The following is a 25,016-nucleotide window of genomic DNA, read 5'->3' on the forward strand; positions in this document are numbered from 1 at the left end:
GACAGGCACAACCTTTTCCCCGACAAGTTGATACAGCTCTGATGGAATGGCATTTGGCCCTGCCTCCTTCCCGGCCTTAACATATTTTAAATGGTTGAGAATTTCTGTCTCTGTAATCTGTGCTTCTAGACAACCTCTTCTTGCCTGCGTTAAACCGGGTAGTTCCTTTTCCTTCAACCATTTCCTAAGCCTACCGAGATCTGGTAAGACCTCCTCTGTAAATGGAACTGAAAAAAGGGAAACCAAATGCTCCTGCATCTCTCCTGCCTTTTTATATATATCCCTCAGGGGTTAATGACCAACTCCTTGATGTCATTCCTAGTCCTTTCTGTCCTCGCCTTCCATGCCAAAAGTGATCCTGATCTTTCCCCATATTCAGAGACGTTCTGAGACCTAGCCTGCCATCTTTCCCTGCACTTTGTCTCCAGCTTGATTTAAAAATTCAACTGCGTCTCTTCCAGATGTTTCAGTATTTGTTCACAAGCCTGATCTACTGTCATCTGCAGATTAGCCTCCAAAACTGCTATTTCCTGCTCTTGGGAAGTGAGTTCTATTTTATCTGCTTTATTCCTGAAATTAGCTTGGCTTCTCAAAACACCCCTGATAAAAGCCTTAAAAGTATCACAAACTGTGGCAAGGGAAGCAGATCATATGTTATTAATGAAAAAAAAAACTGCTGCCTCTTTTAAGGGTCCCGACGACATCTGCGTCCAGTAGGAGAGCACGGTTAACAGTCCACCTTTATCTCTGGATATCCCTGGGGCATTAAACTATCATAATTACGGCTAAATGATCAGATCCGTGACCTGGGAGATGATTAACTTCTTTGATCTTTTCAGCTAAGGCACCATTTATACAGAAGAAATCCAGCTTTGAAAAGTGCCCATATTTCTTGCTGTGAAATATGTACCCCCTTGCCGCACCCTTTTTATATCTCCAGGCATCTACCCACCCAAAGTCCTGTATCATTCTTAAACCATGTCTGGTCTTGGGTGTGTACATACACTTCCTTTTGGTAGACCTATCCAGATTAACATCCAGTAGGGTATTAAAATCTCCCCCAAGATCCACCAGGAGTTTAGACTGTCAAATTCCACTCCAACGTTGATAAAAAGGAGGGGTCATCCAAATTTGGGCCATAAAAGCCTGCGCATGAAAATTCAAATCCTGCCCACCTTAAGTCCGCCACAACCCATCTAACTGAGTTTTCTGTTTTTGAGGTCAACACCTCCACTCCTACCTCTCTCCTCAGAAGGATAGCGACCCCCTTACAAGATACATCTTGATCTGAGACTACATAACTCTCAATCTACCTGCACTTCCAGAGAAGGACTCTGCTCTCAGTTGCTATCAGATGGGTTTCCTGTAAAATCATAACATGTGTCTTGCTCTCCTGAAGGTAGCTGAGCACCAGTCTCTTTCTCCCTCTTGCCCTGAAGCCATTGAAATTTCCAAGTCAAAAACCATATCTCTTTGCCTTCCCCCATATTTTCTCTAACCAACTGAACCTTGGCATTCCTATGCCATAATTAATGCTGATGTCTACGATTATTAGTACCATAGTGTGGCGAATTTGAGGACTTTTTTTCTCCTTTTTAGCCCTCTGCTCCCCACCCAGTGCCCCTTCCCAGCCCCCACCCTGAGGAACCCTCCCATTACTAGTAGCCATTTTTACATGCCCTAAAGCAACCGCATGGAGGGAGAAAGAGAGAGAAAAAAGCAAAGAAGTAAAATAAGTGCAAAAAAAATAAAAACTTACACTTAATCACAATTACTACTATCCTTCTCTTCTCCTGCACCCTACACAGGAGATATTACTTTAGAGGTTGAAGTCCGTTTTGATTGAGTTGATCAATGTGTTCACTTCCTCCATTGATCTATAGTTAAACATCTTATTCTTCCACATAATACGTAGCATTGCCGGAAACTTTAGTTGTGCCTTAACCCCAAATTTGTGAAGCTCATCCATTCTCCTACTGAACTCCCATGCCCTAGCTCAATTGTCTTACACACATCCGACCTTATAGTGAAAGAAAATTCTTTGGCGGTAAAAGGACCATTCTTTAAGGCGGGTTCTCGGCATAGCCTCTTTCTCTGCATAGGATAAGAAATGTACCAAAATCTTCCTACATTTTTGACGCTTTATGTTTCTTTTAAAAGTATCTCTATGTACTCTCTGTATTTCTTGCTCCAAATTAATATCAGACCTATCCTTGGAGTAGTGCTACCTCAAAGGACTTCATAGCTCCACCTTCTGCTGTCTCCAGGACATACAGGATCCTCAAATTGTTCCTCCTAGAGTTGTTTTCATTCCTCTCTATGTCCTCTTTCAGCCCTTAATTTTGTTTAGTAAGCACCTCTAATCCAGTAGCATAATTCTGCACATCTTTCTTAACCAATACAACCTCTTCCTCTAATACATTTGATGCAGCAGTCATTTCTTCTGGTAATTTCTCAATGCAAAACCCTCATGCTACCTCTATTTACCGCTGAAAAGGTGTTGGGCCCTTGACACCATGTATTACCTTCAGGAGACTTTAAATAAACATGAACAGTCAACAATGCATTATTATTTAAGCCAATAAAGAGAGTTGAGTATTTTAAAGGGTTTTATTTTCTAGTCAAAAGGTAAGTTTTTTCTCTGACCCTTTATTCATTAGTAAAATATCAATCAGGTTATAGAATTTGGAAAACAGGAAAAATAGCATTAATACAGAACATATTACAGTCTGCATATAAGCATTACATGTAGAAACGAAAATGTGACGCAAAATGCCAGTCAAAACTCTTAAAGAGTTTCTAAGAAAAATAGTCTTGCAAGGCTAATCAATAATTAAATAGTTTGCAAAAATCTCCCATTAAGAGAAATAAATGCATAAGACAAATAAATCTTTTCAGACCTAATTAATTAGTCAAAGCATAAAGTTTAGCATTTAAATCTAAAAAGCCTCTCTATCTGTTGCTCCTCTCTGCATCTCTGCCAATTTGAAAGGAGCTGCTCCTTGAAAGCACCCCCTCCTTCACCAGACCTAAAAGGAATGTGGCCTGGTGCCAAAAATATGACGTGCAAAAAATATGAGCAAGAAACCTACCCTCTCCTCGGACGCAATCTCTCTCCCAAGGCTGTAGCTATGTCCTGCGATGTTTCTCGTACCTACCCCATCTGAATGAATCAGAGCCTAAAGCCTAAAAGCAAAAGTGAGCTAAAAGCCCACCACGCCTCCAAAGAGGTCCTTATTTATACTCTAATTCTTGGCAGACTACACAAAAATGTTTCATCTTCACAAAAGCTTGTGCTTGATTGGTCAGTCACGATGGCATGAAGTCTCCTCATCCTGACTCATTTTAAAATTCTAGAGCATACCAGTTTTAACAAAAGATGCACAAATTATGAATACATTTATATGATTTTGCAACATTAACTAGGAAAAATGTATCATTCTAATTCTTCCTTCCTGTCACATCGTAGCAGGATGGATATTTTAACTAACACTGGTACATTGGCACAATCACAAGAATGTACAGTTCAAAGTGGCCTTGACTCCTTCTTGTCATGAGGAAAGCTGGCACAGTCTGTGCATGCTCTCTGCTCTTTAATGCAAGCCATAGCCTTGCTGGATTCACAGGCAGCCATGTTTTCTTAGGCCCCAAAAATAAAACAAACACAAAAGAATATTAATATCATGTAAATCAGCTATATGTTTCCCTCCCTCATACCAATACCCCTTATAAATGTTTACCTAGCCAAGCTATTAGTTTAAAGCAGCTTTTATGATTGGTTATGTACAACATGCAAAGATGTGCAATGTACAACATAGCATTTTTATACTTTAGTGTAAAATTTAAAAGCTCACACAGTGAACACAGCGCACACAGTTAATACAGCGCACACAGCAACATGCTTTAATGTTTTAGATAGCTTTTCATGCAAAAAAAGCGTTTAGCCCCATGTGTAGTGTTTGGTGCATTTGTTAATTCACACACATTATAAAAAGAGGTGTTATAAAACTAAACATGTTTATCAAAATATGCAACAAGCCTGTCTCTCAAGACAGAAATAGTGAATTTAGATTACAAGTATGAGCTGGGAAGAGAGAAACACATTCTATTAGTCTACAAAGCTAAAAAGGCCACTTTTCTCTACACTGCAAAAACACATGTTAATTCAGCACAAGCATTTTAGACTGACTAGGCCTCACTTTCATAATTTTCATGTGACATGTTTTTAACTTGCACCAAAATATGCGTGTCAATTTTAAATGCAGTCTGTCTGAAGCACAAAAATAAAGCAATGCCTGACTGCAGATGAAATCTGCTCCATCTCCTTTGTTCTTACTGATACCTCGTACAACTTCTGGATTAGGGTTTAAAAGTACTTCTGTTTTGTCAGAGTTTAGCTTCAGGCAGTTGGTTCTCATCCAGTCTGCTACCATGGTCAAGCAGTTGTTAAAGCTGGCTCTGGTGGTGTCTGTCTTGTCCGTCAGAGAGAGGATGAGTTGGGTGTCATCCGTGCAGGAGACGACAGTGATGTCTTGTGATTGGATGGTATTGGCGAGTGCTGTTATGCATAGGTTGAAAAGAGTGGGGCTGAGGGACAATCCCGGTGGGACACCGCATATCAGTTTATTGGCTTTTGATGTGAAGGGTAACATCCTTACCCTTTGGGTTCTTTCCATTAGGAAAGTGCAGATCCATTTGAGAGTGGATCCTTGTATGTCAATCTCATGGAGTCTTCTGATGAGGGTCTTGTGGGAGACAGTGTTGAAGGCCACAGACAGGTCGAGCAGGATTAGGCTGCTGTTTCTCCTCAATCCAGGATGTTTTAGTTCATTGGTGGCCGCAATTAGTGCAGTTTCAGTGCTGGGGTTCTTCCTGAATCCTGATTGTGTGTTGTCTAAAAGATGGTGAAGTTTATGGTGGGTTGTGAGTTGTTAGTTAATGGCCTTCTCAATCCCTTTGGCTGGACAGCGAAGCAGGGAGATGGAACAGGAGTTGCTCGGTTAATTCAGATCTCATCGACTTCTTGAAAAGGTCGTCGATTTCTACAAGTGTTTGCTGGTAGTAGCATCTTAAGTCTAATTTGAAGATGTCTTTATCTGTGGTGTCTTGACTTGTTTTCCATTTGCACTCCAGTTGCTTGCCGTGGCGTTTCATCAGCCTGAGTTTCTCTGTGTACCAAGTGGCCCATGGTCGGGCTCTTTCCATTACATGTGCTTGAGTGGAGACAGGTTGTTGGCACATGCGGAGATTCAGCTGTTACGGTTCTTGATGGCTTTCGACAAGTTGCTGGTTTGCTTGGGTTGGTGCATGGAGAGAATGGAAGACCACTCTTCTTCTGTGATACTTTTCCAGGTGCAGCAGGTGGTTCTGTTAGTGGTAGATCTGTGGTGGTGCAGGATGGGTATGCTGTAACTGGGGAGGGCATTGTCTGTTCAGGTCATGTTTTCTGGCTTCTCGACTATTATGTTGCTGATTGAGGATTAAATCTAGTCCAATAGGTGTCTGGTGGTGTCGGTTGGTTCCGTAACGTGGTGAGTGAGTGTTAGACCTGTCAGCCCTAGGGTGGGCTTACCCCGTTTTATTTTGTCCTTTGCCTTGTTTTTTTCACCATCTTTTTTGTTGGACCTAGATCTCTGGGCGCCTTACCACTGTCAATCAGTGCTGAGGTGCAGGTGCTCTCTCCTAACAACATGGCTGCCACAGGCCCCTGCTACTGCGGAGTGGCCTTTTTAGACACGCACTAGTAGTCAGGAGCAGGCTGGGACATTAGGACGCAGTAACACTGCCAACCCGCCTTTTCTGACCATAGCCTAGAATGTGGAAGCTCCTGGAACCTTCCAGAATAGGGGAGGGGTTACACCTTGCCGCCTTTAGAGAGTGGTCACCTGACCTAGGGGTGTATTGGGAAAGGAGGGAAATCTGCCTGTCAGTTGGGGCATCACTGGACCTGGGGGAACCTCTGCAGGAGATTAGGTGGTTGGGCCTAGGGGAGGAACCTACACCACTGGAACTGACTGGGCCTAGGCACTGCTTTCTAAGTTAGGTGAGAGACTCTGCGAACCCACTGATCTGGGCCAGTGTTGGGGAACCCAGGAAACCACCTCCAGTGAGCCAAGGGGAACCATCCTACCTCTGACCCACCAACTCAACCCCCCTTCTCCCCCCCACCCAAGAAACTACCCCAGAAAGGCACTGGAACCATCAAGCGCTGCAAGGAAACACTTACCTGCTGTGAGGACTGCTGAGGGATCAACCAGGTAACAGCGTTGCACCATCCAAGCGCTTCCCTGACAGAACTATGCCTCCCCTGCACTGTGACGCCTAAGCGGTGCCCTGAACTGCCAGAACTGCTTGCTGCCTGGACTGTCTGCCTCTCTAAGCGCTATAAACTCTCTGCGCTGTCCTACCAAGAACTGTGCCTGCAAGAAACTGCTGTTGAATGCCCCCAAAGCGCTGAAGGTGCCTAAGCACTATCACTACCAAGCGCTGTGTGCTGAAAGCGCTGTGCCCCTTAAAGCGCCGTGCCCCTTAAAGCGCTATTGCCTTCACCACTGCGGCCCAGGGTTACCTGTGCTGCCCTGCACTGTCTGGAAGTACTCTGGGTCCTGTCCCCACTGCCGCAACCCCAGCGCCTCATTGGCGAGGCTCCGCTGCTGCCTCCGTCCTCGTGGCGGCCCCCGGAGCCAGGAGAGGGTCGCCCCAGTACCGAGTAAGGCAGCTCTGGACCTCTGAGGCCATCTCCACTGTCACGTGACAGAGGCACCGGCCGCGACCTGGGCTAGGCCCCCGCCAACACTGCACCGCCATTGGGGAGAGGCTGACGCGCCGCGCTGCCATTGGCGGCTGCGGGCGCGCCTCCCCCCAGCTGCTCCTGATTGGGCCCCGAGCTCAGGAAAGCTGCGAGAGGTCCGGGACCAGTTCTGCAATCGACGAGGGGGCTCGAAGGAGAGCGCAAGTTCCCCCTATCAGCCTCAAGCCTGGCCTGCGTACCACGCCGCAAGGGGCCCTAGAAGGCTCAAAAACTAAGGTAAAAAACCCCGGGGGAGGGCGAAAGACTCTGGAGGAAGCTGGGCCTCTAGTGAGCAGTGAGGCAGCCCCGCGACCACCCCATCCCTCCGGGAACTGTAGCTGGGCTCAATTGGCCCCAGTTAACCTGATAAAGGCCTGGAATAAGGAGGTACAGTGACCATGGGCCCCTTGAAGTGGGCATTACCCTAATTGTTGTATGTTTTGGGCCTGATGTGACCCCTGGCTAGGGGAGAGTTCTTTACAACCTACCTTGTAGCAGGGAACTGTGTTCCTGTTGTTGGGAGCCGACCCAGCAGAGGAAGAACAAGAGGGGAAAAGGAGCCTGCCAGGCAAAAGGAGGAGCATCTTCAGTATTTGCACCTCCTTTCACCACTGCTGCACACACATGATCCTTGGTCTAAATGCTCCCATGCTCCTGTACTGGGCACCACAGTCCACCCGTGTCATTAGCTGGAAAGGTGTTAAAACAAATTCCCAGGTCTCCACCCAGCTTTCATGCTCGACAAAAGCTGATGTCTATCTTGGCTCTACCAGTGGGGCGTTAGCAGCTTTGTCATATGTAGGGTGTTAGACGGGGACCCGGAGGGTCGGCCGAGTAAAGGGGGAGAGGCCTCCTGGCGAGGGCCCTCTCAGGTAATCGTACAGACAAGTAACTTCCCCCCCACAGACGGACACCACACCAAGATAGGTTACGTATACTTTTATAGGTATTCTGAAGCAGGTTAACTTGACGATACAGTGGGGACCAGGATTCGAGGATCCCGTCAATTCTAGTCTCTTTGGGGAAAGGGGTAGCGGGACAGTCTGAGTACCGGTCCGGTACGGGAGTAGCAGGGGTGGAGCTCACAATCCTCGAGCTGGAGGGTTCGCAAGGAGGGGCCGCGGCAGCGCCAGCAGGCCTTCAAGATGGTTCACGAAGAGGATGGGCCGCGGCAGCGCCAGCAGGCCTTGAAGATGGTTCACGACGAGGATGGGCCGCGGCAGCGCCAGCAGGCCTTGAAGGTGGTTCACGAAGAGGAGCCGCGGCAGCGCCAGCAGGCCTTGAAGGTGGTTCACGAAGAGGAGCTGCGGCAGCGCCAGCAGGACTCCAAGGATGGTTCACGAAGAGGAGCCGCGGCAGCGCCAGCAGGCCTCCAAGGATGAGTTTGTCTCAGTGTCTCTCGACTCCAGGATACAACTGCCTTCCTGCTCTGGAGCTGCCCCAGTTATAGGTCTGGTGCCCTTTGATGTCCTGACCCTCGCACTTGGAGGTCGGGAGGTCCGGGATGAGGGAGTCCAGACACCCAGCAGGGGGGTGGAGCCAGCGCCTCAGGGAGGCTGGGGGCGATCGAAACCTGGCGGAGGGGAGCCATCGACACTCCTTCCCCCATTGACCTGCCAAGTGGTCTCTCTACCCCCTGGGTGGATGGTGGTGCCTCGATGTCGGGGCCTGGCTGGGCCCGAGGCCGAGGTCGACCCGAGGCCACGAGGCCTGGTCGTGTAGTGTCCAAAATGGCGGCTGGGCCGGAGACAGGGGTTCTGGAAGGGACCCGGGCCAGCCGAGACTGTGGTGTTCAGGAGCCAAGGTTCCGTTGGGGAAGGGCCGTGGGTTGACCCGGTGGGTTGCAGGGGTTGTTCTTGTCCGGGGAACAGGAGTAGCAGGGGTCCGCGACCCGCCATGCGGGGAGGGGTCGGGCATGCCACGAGGCCTGTCCAACATAGGGGATGAGCGCTGTAATTAAAATCTTCTCCCAGTCGGGTTACCTGCAATGAGACAAGCCTAGATAAAATAATCTTGTTTTAAACAACTAGCTGGTGTGGTGTCCTTTTATTGCGTGTGTTTCCCTGTCTCAGGGAGAGTGTGTGCAGCCCTTCTGCTTTACACCTTGCCTTTGGGTGCCTTCCGGCTCGCGCCAAGCTACCACAGTGGAATTGGTGACCCCAGTTCTAACAGTGAGGCCAAGGTTTACAGTGTTTTCTAGAAGGGCTGCAGAGTTTGGAGTTGTGTAATCTTCTAGGTGAAAGTCAAGGTCCCTGAGGAGGATAACGGTACTGGCATTGATGAAAAGGGGTGTGACAAAGTCTGTGATGTTGCTGGTGAAATTGTTGCAGGGTCTTGGTGGTCTGAATATGATGGTTCCACCCCAGAAGAAGTTGACTGTGATGCTTATCTTGAACGTGAGTTGTTCCATGTAGCTGTTGAGTTGTCTATGTAGGTGCTGCAGCGGATGGTATTTTTGAATTTGATGGAGACTCCACCTCTGGGATTGCGCTGATGTTTTAGCTTGACGTTCTTGTAGCCAGAGGGTATGGCTGTAGTTATATCTAGTGTAGAATTTGGGTTTAGCCTTGTTTCGGTGAGGAAGAGTAGGTCTGGAGAGTGGTGATGCAGTAGGTCCCATATCTCTGTGGAGTATTTGGTGAGCGAGCTGGTGTAGAGGAGCATGCATGCAAGTGTGGCGTCTTGTCTGGGTAGTGTTTCATCTATGTGAGCTTTAACATGTGGCTGGTTAGTGTGAGTATGACTAAGTGGGGTGCTGGAATCTTTTGGTGTAGGAGCAGTGGGTGTAAGGTGCATGAAAACTTGCAGTAGGCGCAAGTTAACAATTTGGCAGCAGTGGGCAAGTGGCAACAGGGGTTGCAAGAACAGAAGAACGCAGCAGTTTAGCGGTGAGTCGGGGGGTTCTGGCACTGTGCGCAGACCAGGTGCAAGGGCGCAGACAGACTTGACTTTGGCACACCTTCAGCGCATCCACTGTACATCCGTTTCTCCTCTTTTTAATAAAATATTTCATAAGAGGATACCACAGCTTGTATGCCGCTAATTTAATGTGCAGTGTGCCGCATTCCACATGGCCACTTCCTCTAAACCAGGTTGACATTATGGAATGCTGTTGTCTGTAGTGCGTCATTGTTGTACCATTCCAAGATGGCCAACACGTTGGCTCTAAATGCTTGAACGTTAAAGCAATGATAGCCTATTTACAATACTTTTGCAAGATGGACGCCCGCAGCCCTTCCAAGATTCCTAAGTCCATGCGTGATGTGCTGTTGCACTACAGGTTTTTTGTTGGAATTCTGGGACTTATAGTCTTATTTAGTATGTTTATGATGACTTATTGAGTGTTTCGAGCCATCTGTTAAAGAAAAGTCACTTTAATTCATAAGCCAGACCTATTGGCATTGCCAATGCTTATTTGAAGGGTTTTATGATAGAAAAGATGACCTGTCGATACCAGTCATATTAGGATGAGTTGTTAGGGATGGCAAAGTATTTGAGGATCGCACTCAAACATAGCTACCTAGTTTCCCTGGTCCAGTGTGCTGCTCCAGTCCATTTTTTTTTCCTTTGGATTCTGAGACTTGTAGTCCTATTTTTATAATGTAATAAACAAGTATACAAGTCCCAGAATTCAAAGAAAAAACAACTAGACTGGAGCAGGACATCAGGCATTGACCTGGGAAACTTGACAGTGGTGCACAGACTTTAAAACAGGGGCGACCTAGTGATACTTTAGAGAGAACTTCTCCAAACCCAGGTAAGTGAAAGCAAATCTAAACTCCATCCAGTATAACTAGAGACCTTAAACTTGAAATATATATATATTCTTTTAGTAAGGCAGCAAATAATCAGCTCTAGAAAGTCAAATGCCATATCGCTTCTTTTTCTTTAACTGTGAGAGTCTGTGCTTAGTAGGCCATAACATCTGATTAAACAGGGGGGAGGCATTCTTTATAGGATTCATTATTTTGTTCCTATTCATTTATGAGACACATAGGCCCTCAAATACGGAGGAAATCGAGCGCCTAAGTGCTCTTATCCTCATATGGTGGGAGACTAACTAGAAGCTATTCCCTTCCAAGATGGCGCCTACATTAGCTACAATGTCTGGCCCTTCTTCCACGACAGGCGGCTGGTAACCTGTGCATGCTAGACTTTCGGGACGTCTCCAGGCTGTCTGTGTCAAGCAGGGCGCGTGCGCGCGGAGCCCCCGTTCTGTGCCACTCTTCGCGTCTCGCGCCAGGGCGTGTGCAGTCTGCGGCCAGGGCAGGGGAGTCAGCGCGCGCCCTGCAGGTGGAGCTTTGCACCCTAAGGTCCTCTCCGGCTGCAGCATGGCTATACTCAACTCCCGGGCACTGCGGGCAGCGCTGGTGGTGGCAGCCCTGGCCGTGGTCATTCAGCTGCTGCGAATGTGGCTGAGCTCGAAGACCTACCTCTTCAGCCAGAAGGACATCGCAGAGCTGGCCAAGCAGCATGCAGGTGAGACCCCGTTTTAACCCCTGGGGCGGACCCTGCATAGATGGGAGACCCACAAGTAGTTTGGGATTCGTTGACAGAACGTCTGGTTTACAGGGCATCACAGTACCAGTCTTGGTTTTCATTAAACAGTTGATTTGTTAAATCAGTGAATTCTGGAGGATGTAGTGTTATTTTCCTTCCTTTAAAATTGCATGAATTAACTTCATAGATAACTGGCAACTTTCAGCACACAACTCTGATATAATGGCTAGCATTAAAAACTGAAGAAAAGTCTGAATTAATTTACCGAGCTTAAAGTGCATGACCCAGGCTCAGCGACCGATGCACATATCTTAAACCTAGCTGTTGTGCCTGTTTACTCTGCTGAGACCTGTACATGTCAAGCAGCATTTAAAATTATAATGAATACGGCTTTTAATTTTTAAAAATATTTATTTCTGCATGTAGTCAATGCGAAGTGTGGCTAAAATTATAGTTCAAGATGTAAGGACGGAAAATGGCATGTATAGAGAGGCGATCCAGAGAGTTGCTAGTCTAGGGGGTGACACACATAAGTGAAATTGATGAAAATGACACAGATTGGCCTGCACATGAACTACCTGTTTGCATCTCTCTAGGCCCAAATGTAGGTGCTCAGTTATAATCCAGTGGCTGCATCTACTGTTTCTTTATTAGTTAGTGCAGTTTAATTGAGTCAATGTGTTTGTAATTTGTATCCGTAAACATAATCTGTCCGATTACACCATGAAATACACAGTTTGTCCTAGCTTGATGGGACAGCGCCTTTCTTTGAAAAGGTAATTTGGCCTCAAGGCCATTGCTATTAGTGGATCATCTTGTTGTCTTATTAAAGTTTTTCGTCCACCCATAATTTACTTAAGGATCCGTTTATAGACATAGGTATTTCTTGGAGCTTTAATTGGCTGTATTAAAAAAAGTTGCTTCTTTAAGTGTTAGATGCTGCCTCTTGTCTGCAATGAGGTGTCCTGCTAGGTCTTGGTTTTCCATGGAATCCAGGCTTGTTAGACTCTCCTTGAGTATTTTATATTGTGCTTCCTCACATCATAGCCAGGGCTGCAGTGCTTTTTTGAGTGAGTGTAAAAGTCATTGAACTTGTTCATAGATTAATTTGTTCATAGATCAGTAAAATTACTTCATTCAGTGAATATTGACTTGGTCGAAACTTCATGCCAATTTAGCTTAGTTGAAAAGGAATTTGAAGCAGATTCCATATTGTGATTTGACCATGTGTTGTCTGACTTTGAATATTTGTACAGTGAGATTATGTCTTTCTGAAGCTTGATGCTTTTAAGCAGTGATTCTGTTGCCCTTGTGTCTAACGTGTTTTGGTCTTGCAAGGGTCAGTGACAGCATGGGAAAATGTGTTATCTGTTCTCTATTGAATCATAACTTATTCTAAATTTTTATTGGATTTTACCTTGTGTATACACTTTAAATAATGAAACCGAATTCAAAATTACTTACTTACTTCCTCACCGTAACAGATGTAGGTTCTGAGCATGTGGTGTAGGGGTCTTGCCGGAATTTTACAGTGTATTTACTGGTGTCCTATTGTCCTTGGCCCCGTCATTAGAATTTGGGCTTAATAGCACTTTCACAGATCCCTTTCCACGGACACTGAACAGTGACTCCATGTGCCTTTCCCTGTATTCCCGTAAATTCTTTGTTCCTGTTATTAGATGGCCATTAAGTGTGGGCCACATTCTTTCGGACCCGTATCCACAGCAAAGCCTCTGCTGTGATTTCTTCCTCTCCAACTCGGCAGAGGTTTTTTGTTGCTGAGTTATCCTTTTTGCTGCATGCCTGAGAGTGGCATGCCTTTCTTGAATATCTGTGTCAGTGTGCGCGCTTCTATGGTTGTGTTGGGGAATGCTTGAGAGAGTTGCAGCCATTTTGTTCATGCCTGCCTTTCTTTGGCTTTGACCAAAGATTCCACTATCCCCTACAGATGCCACTACGTTGTTACATACAGTAGACTGCAATTCATTTTTACTTTTGCAATCAACCAAAGGTATGTGTGTGATATTTCTATTGTGCACATCTAACCAAAGGGCAGAGCAGCTCTGTACAGGGTCAAAGGCAAAGTCAACAAATTATTGGATAGGTAGATATGTTCTGGAAGCAGAAGTTCACTGCCACTGCATCGTGTTGTAGTGCTCTTTAAAGAGGTCCATCTTCGGCTCGATCCTAAACTAGAGCATGGTTGGGGCGGCCTGATGATTACTGGGATGTGGTACCAGATATGGGGGGCGTGAAGTTACCTGCTCATAATGACCATGCCAGGCCACCTGCAGCATTCTTTGTCCCATTGGAACGTGAGCTTTCCACATTGACGTCTATGAGAACACAATGCACAAATACTTTTATGAAGTTACTTATTCCAGGGGCCTCGTTTCCTAAAAGGTATTTCCCCATTGTTCTTTAAAAAAATTTTTTTTTTTTAATTATTGTGTAACCTGACACGGTCCCTGAATTTGCATGTTTTCCTTGGATTTCATTTCTTCTGCAATATCCAGCAGTCGTTCCATTTCATCATTCCTTAAGAGTTTGTTGTTTTGTTGTGCGGACATTAGTGTGTTTTAGAAACTATTTGTATTCTCTTTACGTTCCAAGTTTTACCACCCTAGGTCACAGCTTTCCTCTCTGTACAAATGTGCATGGTGCCTCCTAGGTCAATAACGACCTGTGAGCAGACCAGCACAGCCTGAGGTGCGTTATTTAAAAATATATATATATATATTTCTTAAAAAGGTTGTTTTAACTTCGCTTTGCCTAAATCACGGGTAGGTTTATAAGACAAGCTAACATTCAGATCCAGCAACTTATGCGTTTTTAAGTCGAGCCTAGAGTCCGCACACAAGCGCTGCTCTGGTGAAGATCTGCTGAAGTTCAGTACGTGAGGGAAGCCCCGCCTACTCCCCCACCCATATTTTTCATTGGCTTGTGTCTTTGTCCTTCTTAAATGCTGCTTTCTGATAGGCTTGTTAGTCCCTCCTTTTACGGCTATGTTGTCATTTGTATCCTCTCATGTTTACTGCCCCCTTTACTTTAAGTGTTGCACGGTACATGTTATTAAGACTGTGAGCACTATTTTCTTTAATGTTCTCCTACTGCCTTGTCTACTCTCCAACCCGCACTCCAGTTGTCCGAGCCTTCTCACCTCTGCCTCCCTCCTGTTGTCCGTGCCTTCTCCCCGCCCTCCCTCCTGTTGTCCGTGATGACTACTGTTTGCAATGCAATAGGTCTTGTGTTGAGAGTTCTATATAGCACAGACCACAACAATCACTAACAATGCTTTTACATAGGTTTGTCAAAAATTGACTAGCAACGCATGTTTTACTTGGGGTAAAAAAATATTCAAAATTGTGCACAAAGTACAAAGGAACAGCATTGCACATTTATAATCTTCTGCACATGCGATTTTCCGGAGAGTTGGTGAAATGCAGGAAAAATTCAAAGGAAGCAAGAGCACTTTTTAAAATTTCCTAGGAGCTCCAGCAGGCAGTGACCACACACTACAGTTGTTAAAGAAAAAAACAAACTTAGTTCCTCAAGATGATATGGGGTCCATGGATAGCTTATTCTTGGCTAAAATAAAGGAAGGGGAAAGCAGCCCAGTAGGCGAGGTTGTGTACAGAACAAGAGAGACTGTCCTAGGAAGAGACGCTTTCCCCTCTTGTTTTTCATGAATGGTGATAATGAATGATGTGCAGATAGTATGCATGTACTGATGAAATACATTATGACTGGGATGTTGCCCCTTTCCGTATATTTGGTTTTATCCACTTTTCTTAAGTGTCGGCTTTTCAATTTTCAGGCCGAGAGCTGAGCAATGCACAGCAAAGTGCTACTGGGAGCCATTGCTTGTGTAATACATGTGTACTATACTTGCTATCTATGTTGTGAACCTTTGCTGTTGTAAAGCGCTCTGACTCAAATCCTCTGTATAGACTTGTTATCTTTGATGTGAACATTTACTGTTGTAAAGCACTCTGGTGCCTTCAGGTCTAGCTAGCGCTATTAAAATGCTCAAATAAATAAATAAATAAATGTCCTCCTGAAACCAACCTGGACTGACACAGACCTGCCTTACAAGCTGGGACTCGGCAAGCAGCCTGGATCAACCCAAAAAGCGTAAATGGCTGATTGTTGTTGTAGTTGTTTACTAAGTACATAATACTTGGTGGAGCGCAGCAGTAGGGAATTGGGTTACTTTAAGCTTTTGGCATTTGCATAGGGCTCGGTCTGCCATCAGTTTAACATTGTGGTCCTTCCGGGTTCAGTCCTTGTACTTTCAACCTCTCCATCATAGTTCAGAGTCTGATATTCTTGTGATTGTCTTTACCGTGGCGCGGTCCTTGTAAGAGTATGCAGTGCGACATCCTTGGTGTGAGGACACTTGTTGAATGAATATGTAACAGGAATATCTGCAGTCCTTTTGGTAGTCTCAAAGCATTTTGTAATCACTGTCCAGTGTTTGTTTTCCAGAAAAGAGACCGTAGACCTTTATCAATCGCTTGCATGGCTGTTGCTACTAATCTGCTCTTTCTCCACCAGTTACAGTCTGATAGTGGAAGTGCTTTTTGCTTGATGTGATGCTCTGTAATTTGTGTTGACTTTATGGTGTATCTGATCTCTGATGGATGGTGAAGTGTTCTGTCTAATGTATTCTGTTGTATATGGGGCTCTCACAACTTGTTGGCAAGTACTGTCAACTACTCTTCTTTAGGCATAACTGTGCCATGTTGGGTTTCTTTGGAGTGTTATGTTGTATGTTTATATACTGCACATAAATCTGGCATAGTCTGGCAACAGAGACATTTGTGTCACCAAGTGTCCAGGCAGACTCTTTAAATAAGGGAATAATATGTGTTGGAACAGTTTTATCTGCTGCAGTTGTTCATGTTGCTTCAAAGGTAAGCTGAAGCATTTATGGAGGTGCAGTCTGTCCCCAGACTGCCAGAGTATATTCAAATTGTTGTCAAACTGCAAACCATCTCTGAACAACAAATGAAACGGTGAGCGCATCAGTGCACTATTCAAGCGCTAGTGTATGCCTGCAAGAAGGTGAGCAATAACATATGCATTCAAGGCAGTAATATTAGGGGTGATACGAATTCCAGGAGCACGAAGAAATGAAAGTAAGTGGTGTATTCAGCATCACTTGCTTTAACAAATGAAACTGCTCCTGCTAATTTCATATTCATATGTGTTTCGATCCTAACACACTTAATAGAGTCGCCATCAGGGCAGAAAGTAGTTTGGGAGCCTCTGTATAATATACATTTTTAAATGAATATAAGTAATAGTTGAACCTGCAGTCCAGTGTCGTGAATCATTGCCGATTCCAGACAGGCAGACACAAACCCACCCCCGTGCAGAAGCACACACGTATTTAGGTATACCATTGGTGCAAGGGCGCACACCAGCCTCTAATGGCAGGCTGGACACGTATTTCGGGACACCAGTTCAACACCACTTCCAAACGTGTGTAGGAAGGGTACGCGTACTTTCGCACTGCATTTAACTTGGGAAAGGCCACCACAAAAGAATCTGCAAAACCTAGAAGGAGAAAGCAAAAAGTTTGAGGAAACGCTACGTGAAGAGTTCAGGTCTAACCCGCCTTGACTGGGAGGATCCTTCAAAGACTTTTGGCTGAAACTGAGAAGCCAGTTTACAGACCAGGCACACCAAGACATTTACAGCTTACTGTGCTAAGGGCTTTTGCTGCCAGCTCAAGAGGAAAATGGTCACAGGAGAAGGTAGAGTCCATTGGAGCAGGAGAAGGCCTTGATCACCAGGGAAGCTGCTGAACTGTGGTGCGATATCTAGTTAACTGGGAGAACTGGTTACACAAATACCAGGCATGTTGCACGACTAAGTCTTCTTCGAACTGATGGGTTCTAAAACTCGGCATAGTTCTGCAGCGTCGACGAGCCTGACCTAGAGGAATGTTGGTGTCTAGCTGGAGTGAGCCGGTTTGCTGGAGAAATATTTTGTTTTGGTTCCCGAACATTAAACTACACCCCACATTTCTACAACTAGGCTGCATTTATGTGAAACAGTTATGAAGTGACATAAATTATTCATGCCAAAAGGAACATTGTGAGCACCTTGAATGCAGAGATACGGTTTGAAGACCGCGGTTTGAAGCCCACTGTGCCAGGCTTGGGCTGCTGCACAGATAGGGTTTACCCTCCAGTATTTATGTTGTCACATTCAATTGCTTAGTAGCATTTACATGACTAATCTGATTTTCTGCTTCCTGTGATCTTAAACTTGTAGCATTTGTCGTACTATTTAATGTGATTGAATGTTCTTTGGTACTATCCTTAAACACTTGTACGCGGAATTTCTTATGCACGTTTTCTCTGGGGATTGACTTTCGCTCTGGCTTCATTACCAAGTTATTGTAAATGTCCAGTATTTGTAAAGCGCAAACAATTACCCGAGGGTGTCAAGGAGCTGTGGGCCGTTGGGAACATTAAGCGAGCTATTGCCCAGAGTCACATGGTGCGAGGCTGATCTGCCGGGAGGTGAGGGGTGTGGGGGGTGGTGGACGACGAACCGTGAGCCCCCGGGTTCTGGAGTCAGCCGCCCTGGCCACTGCGCCACACCTCTTCACCTCCTCCAAAGGTGTTTTTAAAAAAACAGGTTTACCTCTGAGGTTTCCTCTGTTTTGACAGTGAGGGAGCTCGATACAACTCGCATCTAGAATGTGATCTTCCCTGCATCGCCTGCCAGGGCCTATTTCCTACTAGACAACTTGACATTGAGCCAATTAAATGTAGATTAGCAAAATGTAAGAGTCATTGTGGAATTTCAATTGATGAGGCCTCAGCCCTGTTGTCCTTTTTGATAGTCAGAACTCAGGAACAGTTTAAGTTTAATTAAACACTATATGATGAATTTATAAAGACTCACAACAAACTCGACCTAAAAATGCTTACATCTCCAGACCTCTTTTATTTCTTATTAATCGTTCCCTCTCGTTAGTTTAGATCTTATAACTATCCACAGGCTAAGTTGCATATATTTCTATGCTAAAATTACACTTAACGCTACAAACATTTATTACCTAAATTCCCAGCTTTGGTCTTTGCCCTATTTTTTTAAGAGTGAAATGCATACCTGTGTCCATTTTTGCTGCAAAGATGCATTTTACTTAAAAAAATTCTCAAAATAACACATGATGCGAATAAAAGCCACTTTTAGTTCGTTTGGATTTTTACGATAGGATTTTTACTCGCACGAAGTTTCAGTTCTGTGACGTGACATAATCTCAAGGATTTTATTTAAAAACTGTAGGCACAATTCTAGAAATTAAGCAAGATTACCTCATTGCAAATGTAATTTCACCCTGGCCCCCTGCTGACATGCAGTCATCTTCTAATGCTGTTCTCCCCTCATCTGGATTTACTTTTTAAATATCGACTTAAAATTCTGTTCATGGCGGCACCTCATTTATTAAATGTAAGAGACCAGCACCTTTCATATCAATAATCGAGCAGGTACCTTAATTACTCATTATTTCCTAGACTTTACCTATCCGTGTTTTGCTTTGATCTTTCACAGTTCAAAGAAAAAAATAATATAACTGTTCTCTATGCCATTATGTTCACAACCTAGAGCTCAAACTCCTTTCCTACAGCATTAATTTATGTAGCATTTCTCTGATCAAGCACTCGTGTGAAAAAGATTTTTTGGACCCGTCCTATAACATTCTATGGTCCATAACCAGCTTAGAGTACATGGACTGTTTCTACCATTATAGGCTTTTATTAGTATCTGTAACGAGCTTTCCCCATATGGTATTTGATGTCTCCTTTTGCTTTTAACCAATATTTTCTCAATGTTGATTTTTCGTTTTGTATACGATGTAAAACTCGCATCTAGTAAATAATGTGCATCGACTTTGCTTTTTTCTTATTTATGTATGCAATCATATTTTGGAATTTTTGGCCATGTGACTTACACAATTGTCTATACCAAACACCTAAAATGAAACAAATGAAATGCTGTAAAAATCTGAGAATTATATTGTACCCTGTACTATGCTCTGAATTCAATTGACTGTAAGTAAATATCACGCACACCAGTGCCCAGCTTTAAACAGACGAGAGCCTGCTGTGAAGGTGGGAACTTGTGTAATATCATTAAGTGCTCATTCATAAGCATAGATTCCAGAGCCTATGACCTACTTAATGTGGCAAGCAGCAGTAATATGAGACGCAGTAGAACTTTAATAATACTACCTGCCACATCTCCTTCCTTGTTCTCACTTCTTGTACATCCTACTTTCTTCTCCCTTGCTCTTTTTCTCCCTAGTAGCATGCAGGTGATTTGTGTCTAGAGAGGTCCCTTCTCTGCCTGTGGCCAAACTCTTCATTCGCCTTACACGACCAAGCATAAGTACACATTCAAAAATACCACACAGATCCAGGAGTACGCGGAACAAAACACCAACGACAGAGTTAAGAACAAAAATCAGACCTGTTCAAACTACATTGTTGTTATTTTTTTTGAAGCTGTGAGTTTTTTTTCTCCTATATATTCACATTCCACAGAGATGTGGCGTGAGTAAGCTGTATTCAGAGTAAGCATGTTTGGAAACTCGGTAGGATGGAGCATTCTTTTATGGATACCCTCCTAACAGGAATTTAAATGCCACTTGAGAGGCCTCCAGTGAGAGTGGGGCGAAGAGCCAAGTTTTTAAGCTTCTTTCTAAATTTAGATGCACTTCCCTCCTAAGGACTTTGTGCCCTGCCACAAGTTACAAAGATTTGCGAAACGCTCTTTCGAGAGGCGAACAGGAAAAATTTTCAGCATGCATTTGCTGAAGGAGCCCAGTGATCAGCTGGTTGATGTTTTCGGTATTCCTTGTTTAAGAGATGAGATTTTGATGGTAGAACTGCTCAAACAGCCTGATTCATCATAGACCCGTTTTGCGAGTCTATAATAGCGATTCATAAGGAATCGCTATTACAGACTCGCAAAACGGGATTCATGTAGGAATCGCAAAAAGATTTGCGATTCCTACACAATCCTTATTTGCGATTAGCAAATTGCTAATCGCAAATAAGGAATAACTCCCCATTCAGGAATGAAAGGGGAGTATTCCTTATTTGCGATTAGCAATTAGCTAATCGCAAATAAGATAGCGATTTAAAGGGTGCCAGGGGTGTCCAAAGGACACCATGTAGCACCCCTTAAATGCAAATTGAAACAGGTGTTGCGCACACACATGTCCAAAGGACATGTGTGTGTGCAACATGCAACTTAGAAAAATGCTTTAAAAAGCATTTTTCTTAGTTTTCGCTATTTACCACGAGGTTTGACCTCGCGGTAAATAGCGGACCGAAATTGCGAATTCACAATTTTTAAATGGATGATGAATTGCATTTAAGGAATCTCAAATAGAGATTCCTTAAATGTAACTCCTCGCAAAATTGCGACATCGATATTACCGATTTTTGCATTTGGGATGATGAATCCCAAATGCAAAAATAGCGCTCGCAAAGGGCCAGATTCTCAGAATCTGGCCCTTTGCGAGCCGATTTCGGCTTGATGAATCAGGCTGAAAGTGCCTTAAGCTGAAAACCATTGAAGAGATCCTAGCGAGCATGAAATGTGGTTTAGTTTATCAGACTAAGTGGCATTTTGATTGCGATAAAGGCATTGTATCGAGTAGGCCAGATCCAACCTAGAGGATGCCTAGGGTTTCTTGATTGCCACTTTGACATTGGATGGATCGGTATGGCAGAACCGGACTGAATGGGCTTTACCTGAAGAAAGCATCATTCCCCCCCCGCCCACCCCCGTCGGCCGTCAGCCCGGGCCGAGACGGCTTCCCGAGCCCCTGCATATTGCTGGAAGACTCAGCCCCCCCAACCCCCCGAAATTTTTAGTAGACCCCCCCACTTCCAAAATTTGACTCTAGTTGCGCCTCTGGGTGGCAGAAAGTTTTTGTGTCCCACACCGGAGGTTTCTTCTGTGTAGGAAGTAAACCCGCCCCCCCCAAATGTGGTCCAACATGGAAAAATCAGCAATTATTTACCTGCAGATTGCATTTAGCTGTATTGACTTAATCAACACCCACTCTATTCCAGAAACGAAAAAGCAGCTCGGTGTCCTAAGAACACCAACAACAAAAATGAACTCCATATGCATGAGGCTGGACCAAAATCTGTAGCTGGAATGAAGCAGTACCTTGAAGAGCATCCAGCTTCACAGGCTTTAGAGACTCTGCAATGAGAGAAAGGGACACTGATGGGGTGATCAAAGACGAGAATGACTACCTCACTGATGCATATCAGACCACCACCCCCGTGACAAAGGCGAATAGTTGGCATAGTATACCTGCCCCCTCCATTTCGTTGCTTGTTTCATAGCCTCAGTGGCAGTAAGGTGGATCTCCTGCAAACACGCTATGTCAACACTGTGACCCATGACGACCTTTGTACACACTATTTTACGAGCTGCATTGCACCATTAAAAGCAAAGGGTGGCTGAATGTGGAGATAATCATAACCAGAGGACCCACTTATTAAATGTGGTAGGGTTCATCTTAGCTATGTTTCATTCACATTACACCAATCTACATTCAGAGCCCCTCCATTCATACTTCACACCGGCGACCTATCCCAAAACACCTCAAGCAAGCAGCCACCTCAAGGTGCCCGTAGGGCATTCCAGCGCCGGCCCAACGAGGAGCTGCCCGATGATGAAGCATGACTCCCACCTGGTGTGAGTTCTCCTGTTCCTGAGCAGTCGGATCCCCCGATCTGCTTCCTCGGCTCCCTTCCGACCATACCTTTCTCCTTATCTTTCTTCTTCTCTTTCACTCTAGAGGAACTGCACACTCCATTGCTTCACTTCACCTTTTTGTGCATACCATCTGCCTACAACTACTTGAGACGTTCCTAAGTTATGCCTCATTGCCTTGCCTACTTTTGTGAATTTCAGAACGATTCGTTTTAGGGGTGGGCGGCATCTGTGGAGATGCATTAAAATTCCACAAGATTCTGCGGAAGTCCACAAAGGGGCAGAGTGGACTCCTCAATATGCAGTTCATACCCCTTGGTGCCCTTACATACTTATGTTAGGGAAACGCGGGGTATGCGCTGTGCAGTGGTTTTAACCGGGCTGGAAGAGGGAGCGGTCCCTCAATCTTTAAATCACTGCAGAATTAAGTGTAATCTGCAGGGGTTTTTAAACATAGGGGTTTGCTCCCCCAATCAGCTGTGTTTAAATACCAATTACAGTGCTGATTAATTCTGCCGGCAGAACGGTGTAATTAATTAGTAATTACGCGTTACATGAGTAACGTGGAATTATTACATTTCTCCAATTCCGCTGGTGGATTTAAAAATTCGGCCTACCCCTAAAATTTAAAGACTGCTGACCTAATTTACTGCTGTCATAAATGTCACCACTTTCGTAACCCTGCCACTTAGCCTTTTAACTAATAGTGGAGCTGCCTTCCTGACTGCCCTTGTATTTGTGGAAGTAATACAGCCCCCAATAAATATGGATACCGCCGGCGGGGAGCGAATCCGTATTGTGAAACACTGCAGCTCCAGGAAAATAAATTTATTAAGCGTCTCCTAGCAGTTCCGACAGGCACTTCAAACACCTTTTGCCACGCGGAGGTGGGCATGGAGTTTGTCAGTGATATTATACATCTGGCCCCCTTATTGCTATGGATTAAAGTTTGGCAATCTGAAGAAATAAAATTGACCCATGGAATTTTACAGGATTGCCTCAAGCTGGACCACACTAGGGAGATACCTTGGCTTCAATATGTAAAGGATAACTTTTTATAAGATTGGTTTAAGCGATATTTTCGATTACCCTGAGTTAATCGCAAGGATTCAAAAACAAAGACCAAATTGCTTTCCGTAATACTCTGGGCACTTTAATTCGTAGCAAGCATGCAATGTATGTAAGGGGTAAACTACAAAGGCCCCTCTACCAAACCTACATCATTCACACACAATGGCGTTTTTATTTGACACGTTTCCGTCTTAATACTTTACACTTTCTTTTTGCTTTCCCAAAACAAGGTGGGTGGTGTAAGAACCTACCGCCATGTCCCTGTAATAATACAGTTACTCAGACTACTGTGCATCTAACCCTTTTTTGTGCTTTGTATAAAGTTCCTAGAAGCAGATTTATTAGACCAGTGTTGGTCTCCTTTGGATCCCGTTGTTACAGAGAATGTTATGAGCACTTATTATCTTTGTCAACCCCCTCCTATTTGCAATGCAGTGCTGAATTTTATTAGATTGGCCCTTGTGATTAGAAATCGATATTAAATATAAAAAAGGGAATAGGATATTAGGTAAGGGCAATTTTTTTCTTGTCAATGAAATGAGCCCAGTGATGATTCTCTTCCTATCGGACTAATGTTTTTTAACATATCTTGTTTTACTGTAGATATCAACTGTGAATGCTGTTTAAAATTATTTTTATTATGCATGTATACTTTTATGACTCCTGCTTGGAATCGAAATAAAGTTGTGTGAATTTTGAATTTTGACTCCTCAATATGCAGTTCATACCCCTTGGTGCCCTTACATACTTATGTTAGGGAAACGCGAGGGAATGCGCTGTGCAGTGGTTTTAACCGGGCTGGAAGAGGGAGCGGTCCCTCAATCTTTAAATCACTGCAGAATTAAGTGTAATCTGCAGCGGTTTTTAAACATAGGGGTTTGCTCCCCCAATCAGCTGTGTTTAAATACCAATTACAGTGCTGATTAATTCTGCCGGCAGAACAGTGTAATTAATTAATAATTACGCGTTACATGAGTAACGTGGAATTATTACATTTCTCCAATTCCGCTGGTGGATTTGAAAATTCGGCCTACCCCTAAAATTTAAAGACTGCTGACATAATTTACTGCTGTCATAAATATCACCACTTTCGTAACCCTGCCACTTAGCCTTTTAACTAATAGTGGAGCTGCCTTCCTGACTGCCCTTGTATTTGTGGAAGTAATACAGCCCCCAATAAATATGGATTCCGCCGGCGGGGAGCGAATCCATATTCTAAATTCCACACCACGGAATTGAGAATAACACTAACACCGCACAATTTCCATTTCCAAGCTGCTGAACGAGGGAGATTAGTTGTATTTTCTGCACACCTTGTGCAGATATTTTCCTGGCAGACCTTAGTGTGGAAAAATACCGTATTTTCGCAGCACATGTAAACATAACTGGGCGTTCACTCCTCATGTCGCCGGATGGAGGTTTGCTTCACCAGGCCTTGGGTTTACCCAGTGCTTTAAATGGGCCGGTACTCACTGATACTGAGTACCGGGACATCTTACATTTATCCCTCTGAGTACCAGCACTTCTCTAGTGCCGAGGAGAGTACCGGTACTCATGAAACGCTGGTGCTGGCGGCCTTTCATTGATAGCCAAGGCACTTCTGTAGAGCCGAGCCCAGCTGAGCAATTCAGCGTGGGCTCATTTGCATACCGTCCGGGAGTTCACCATCATGCTGTGTTGCAAACACAGACATTGAGGCAGCCCAGTGGTGAGAGCGTAGTTAAGAAAGCTGTGGGAGGTAACCAGGTTGGAATGGCTTTAATCCCACCTGATTCTTTTGTTAACTGTCCGTTAATGTTTGTCTGCTTGCTTGTGTGCTTGCCTATGATTGTTTTTGTGTGAAACAACAAGAGAAAGGGTGGGGGAGAATAGAAACACTCTTGGAAGTTAT

The 25,016-nt window shown here is 44.6% G+C and overlaps 1 protein-coding gene across 1 annotated transcript in view; it reads left to right on the plus strand.

Annotated features, from left to right (window-relative positions):
• Positions 1–10,907: 10,907 nt before the first annotated feature.
• Positions 10,908–25,016, plus strand: part of SIGMAR1 (sigma non-opioid intracellular receptor 1) — a 106,027-nt gene continuing 91,918 nt past the window's right edge. Inside the window, exon 1 of the mRNA XM_086960270.1 lies at positions 10,908–11,269. Coding sequence (XP_086816396.1) covers positions 11,122–11,269 — 148 coding nt within the window. The 5' untranslated portion in view covers positions 10,908–11,121. The remainder of the gene's footprint in view (positions 11,270–25,016) is intronic.

Source organism: Lissotriton vulgaris, chromosome 3_1, assembly GCF_964263255.1.
Source record: "Lissotriton vulgaris chromosome 3_1, aLisVul1.2, whole genome shotgun sequence".
Taxonomy (NCBI): domain Eukaryota; kingdom Metazoa; phylum Chordata; class Amphibia; order Caudata; family Salamandridae; genus Lissotriton; species Lissotriton vulgaris.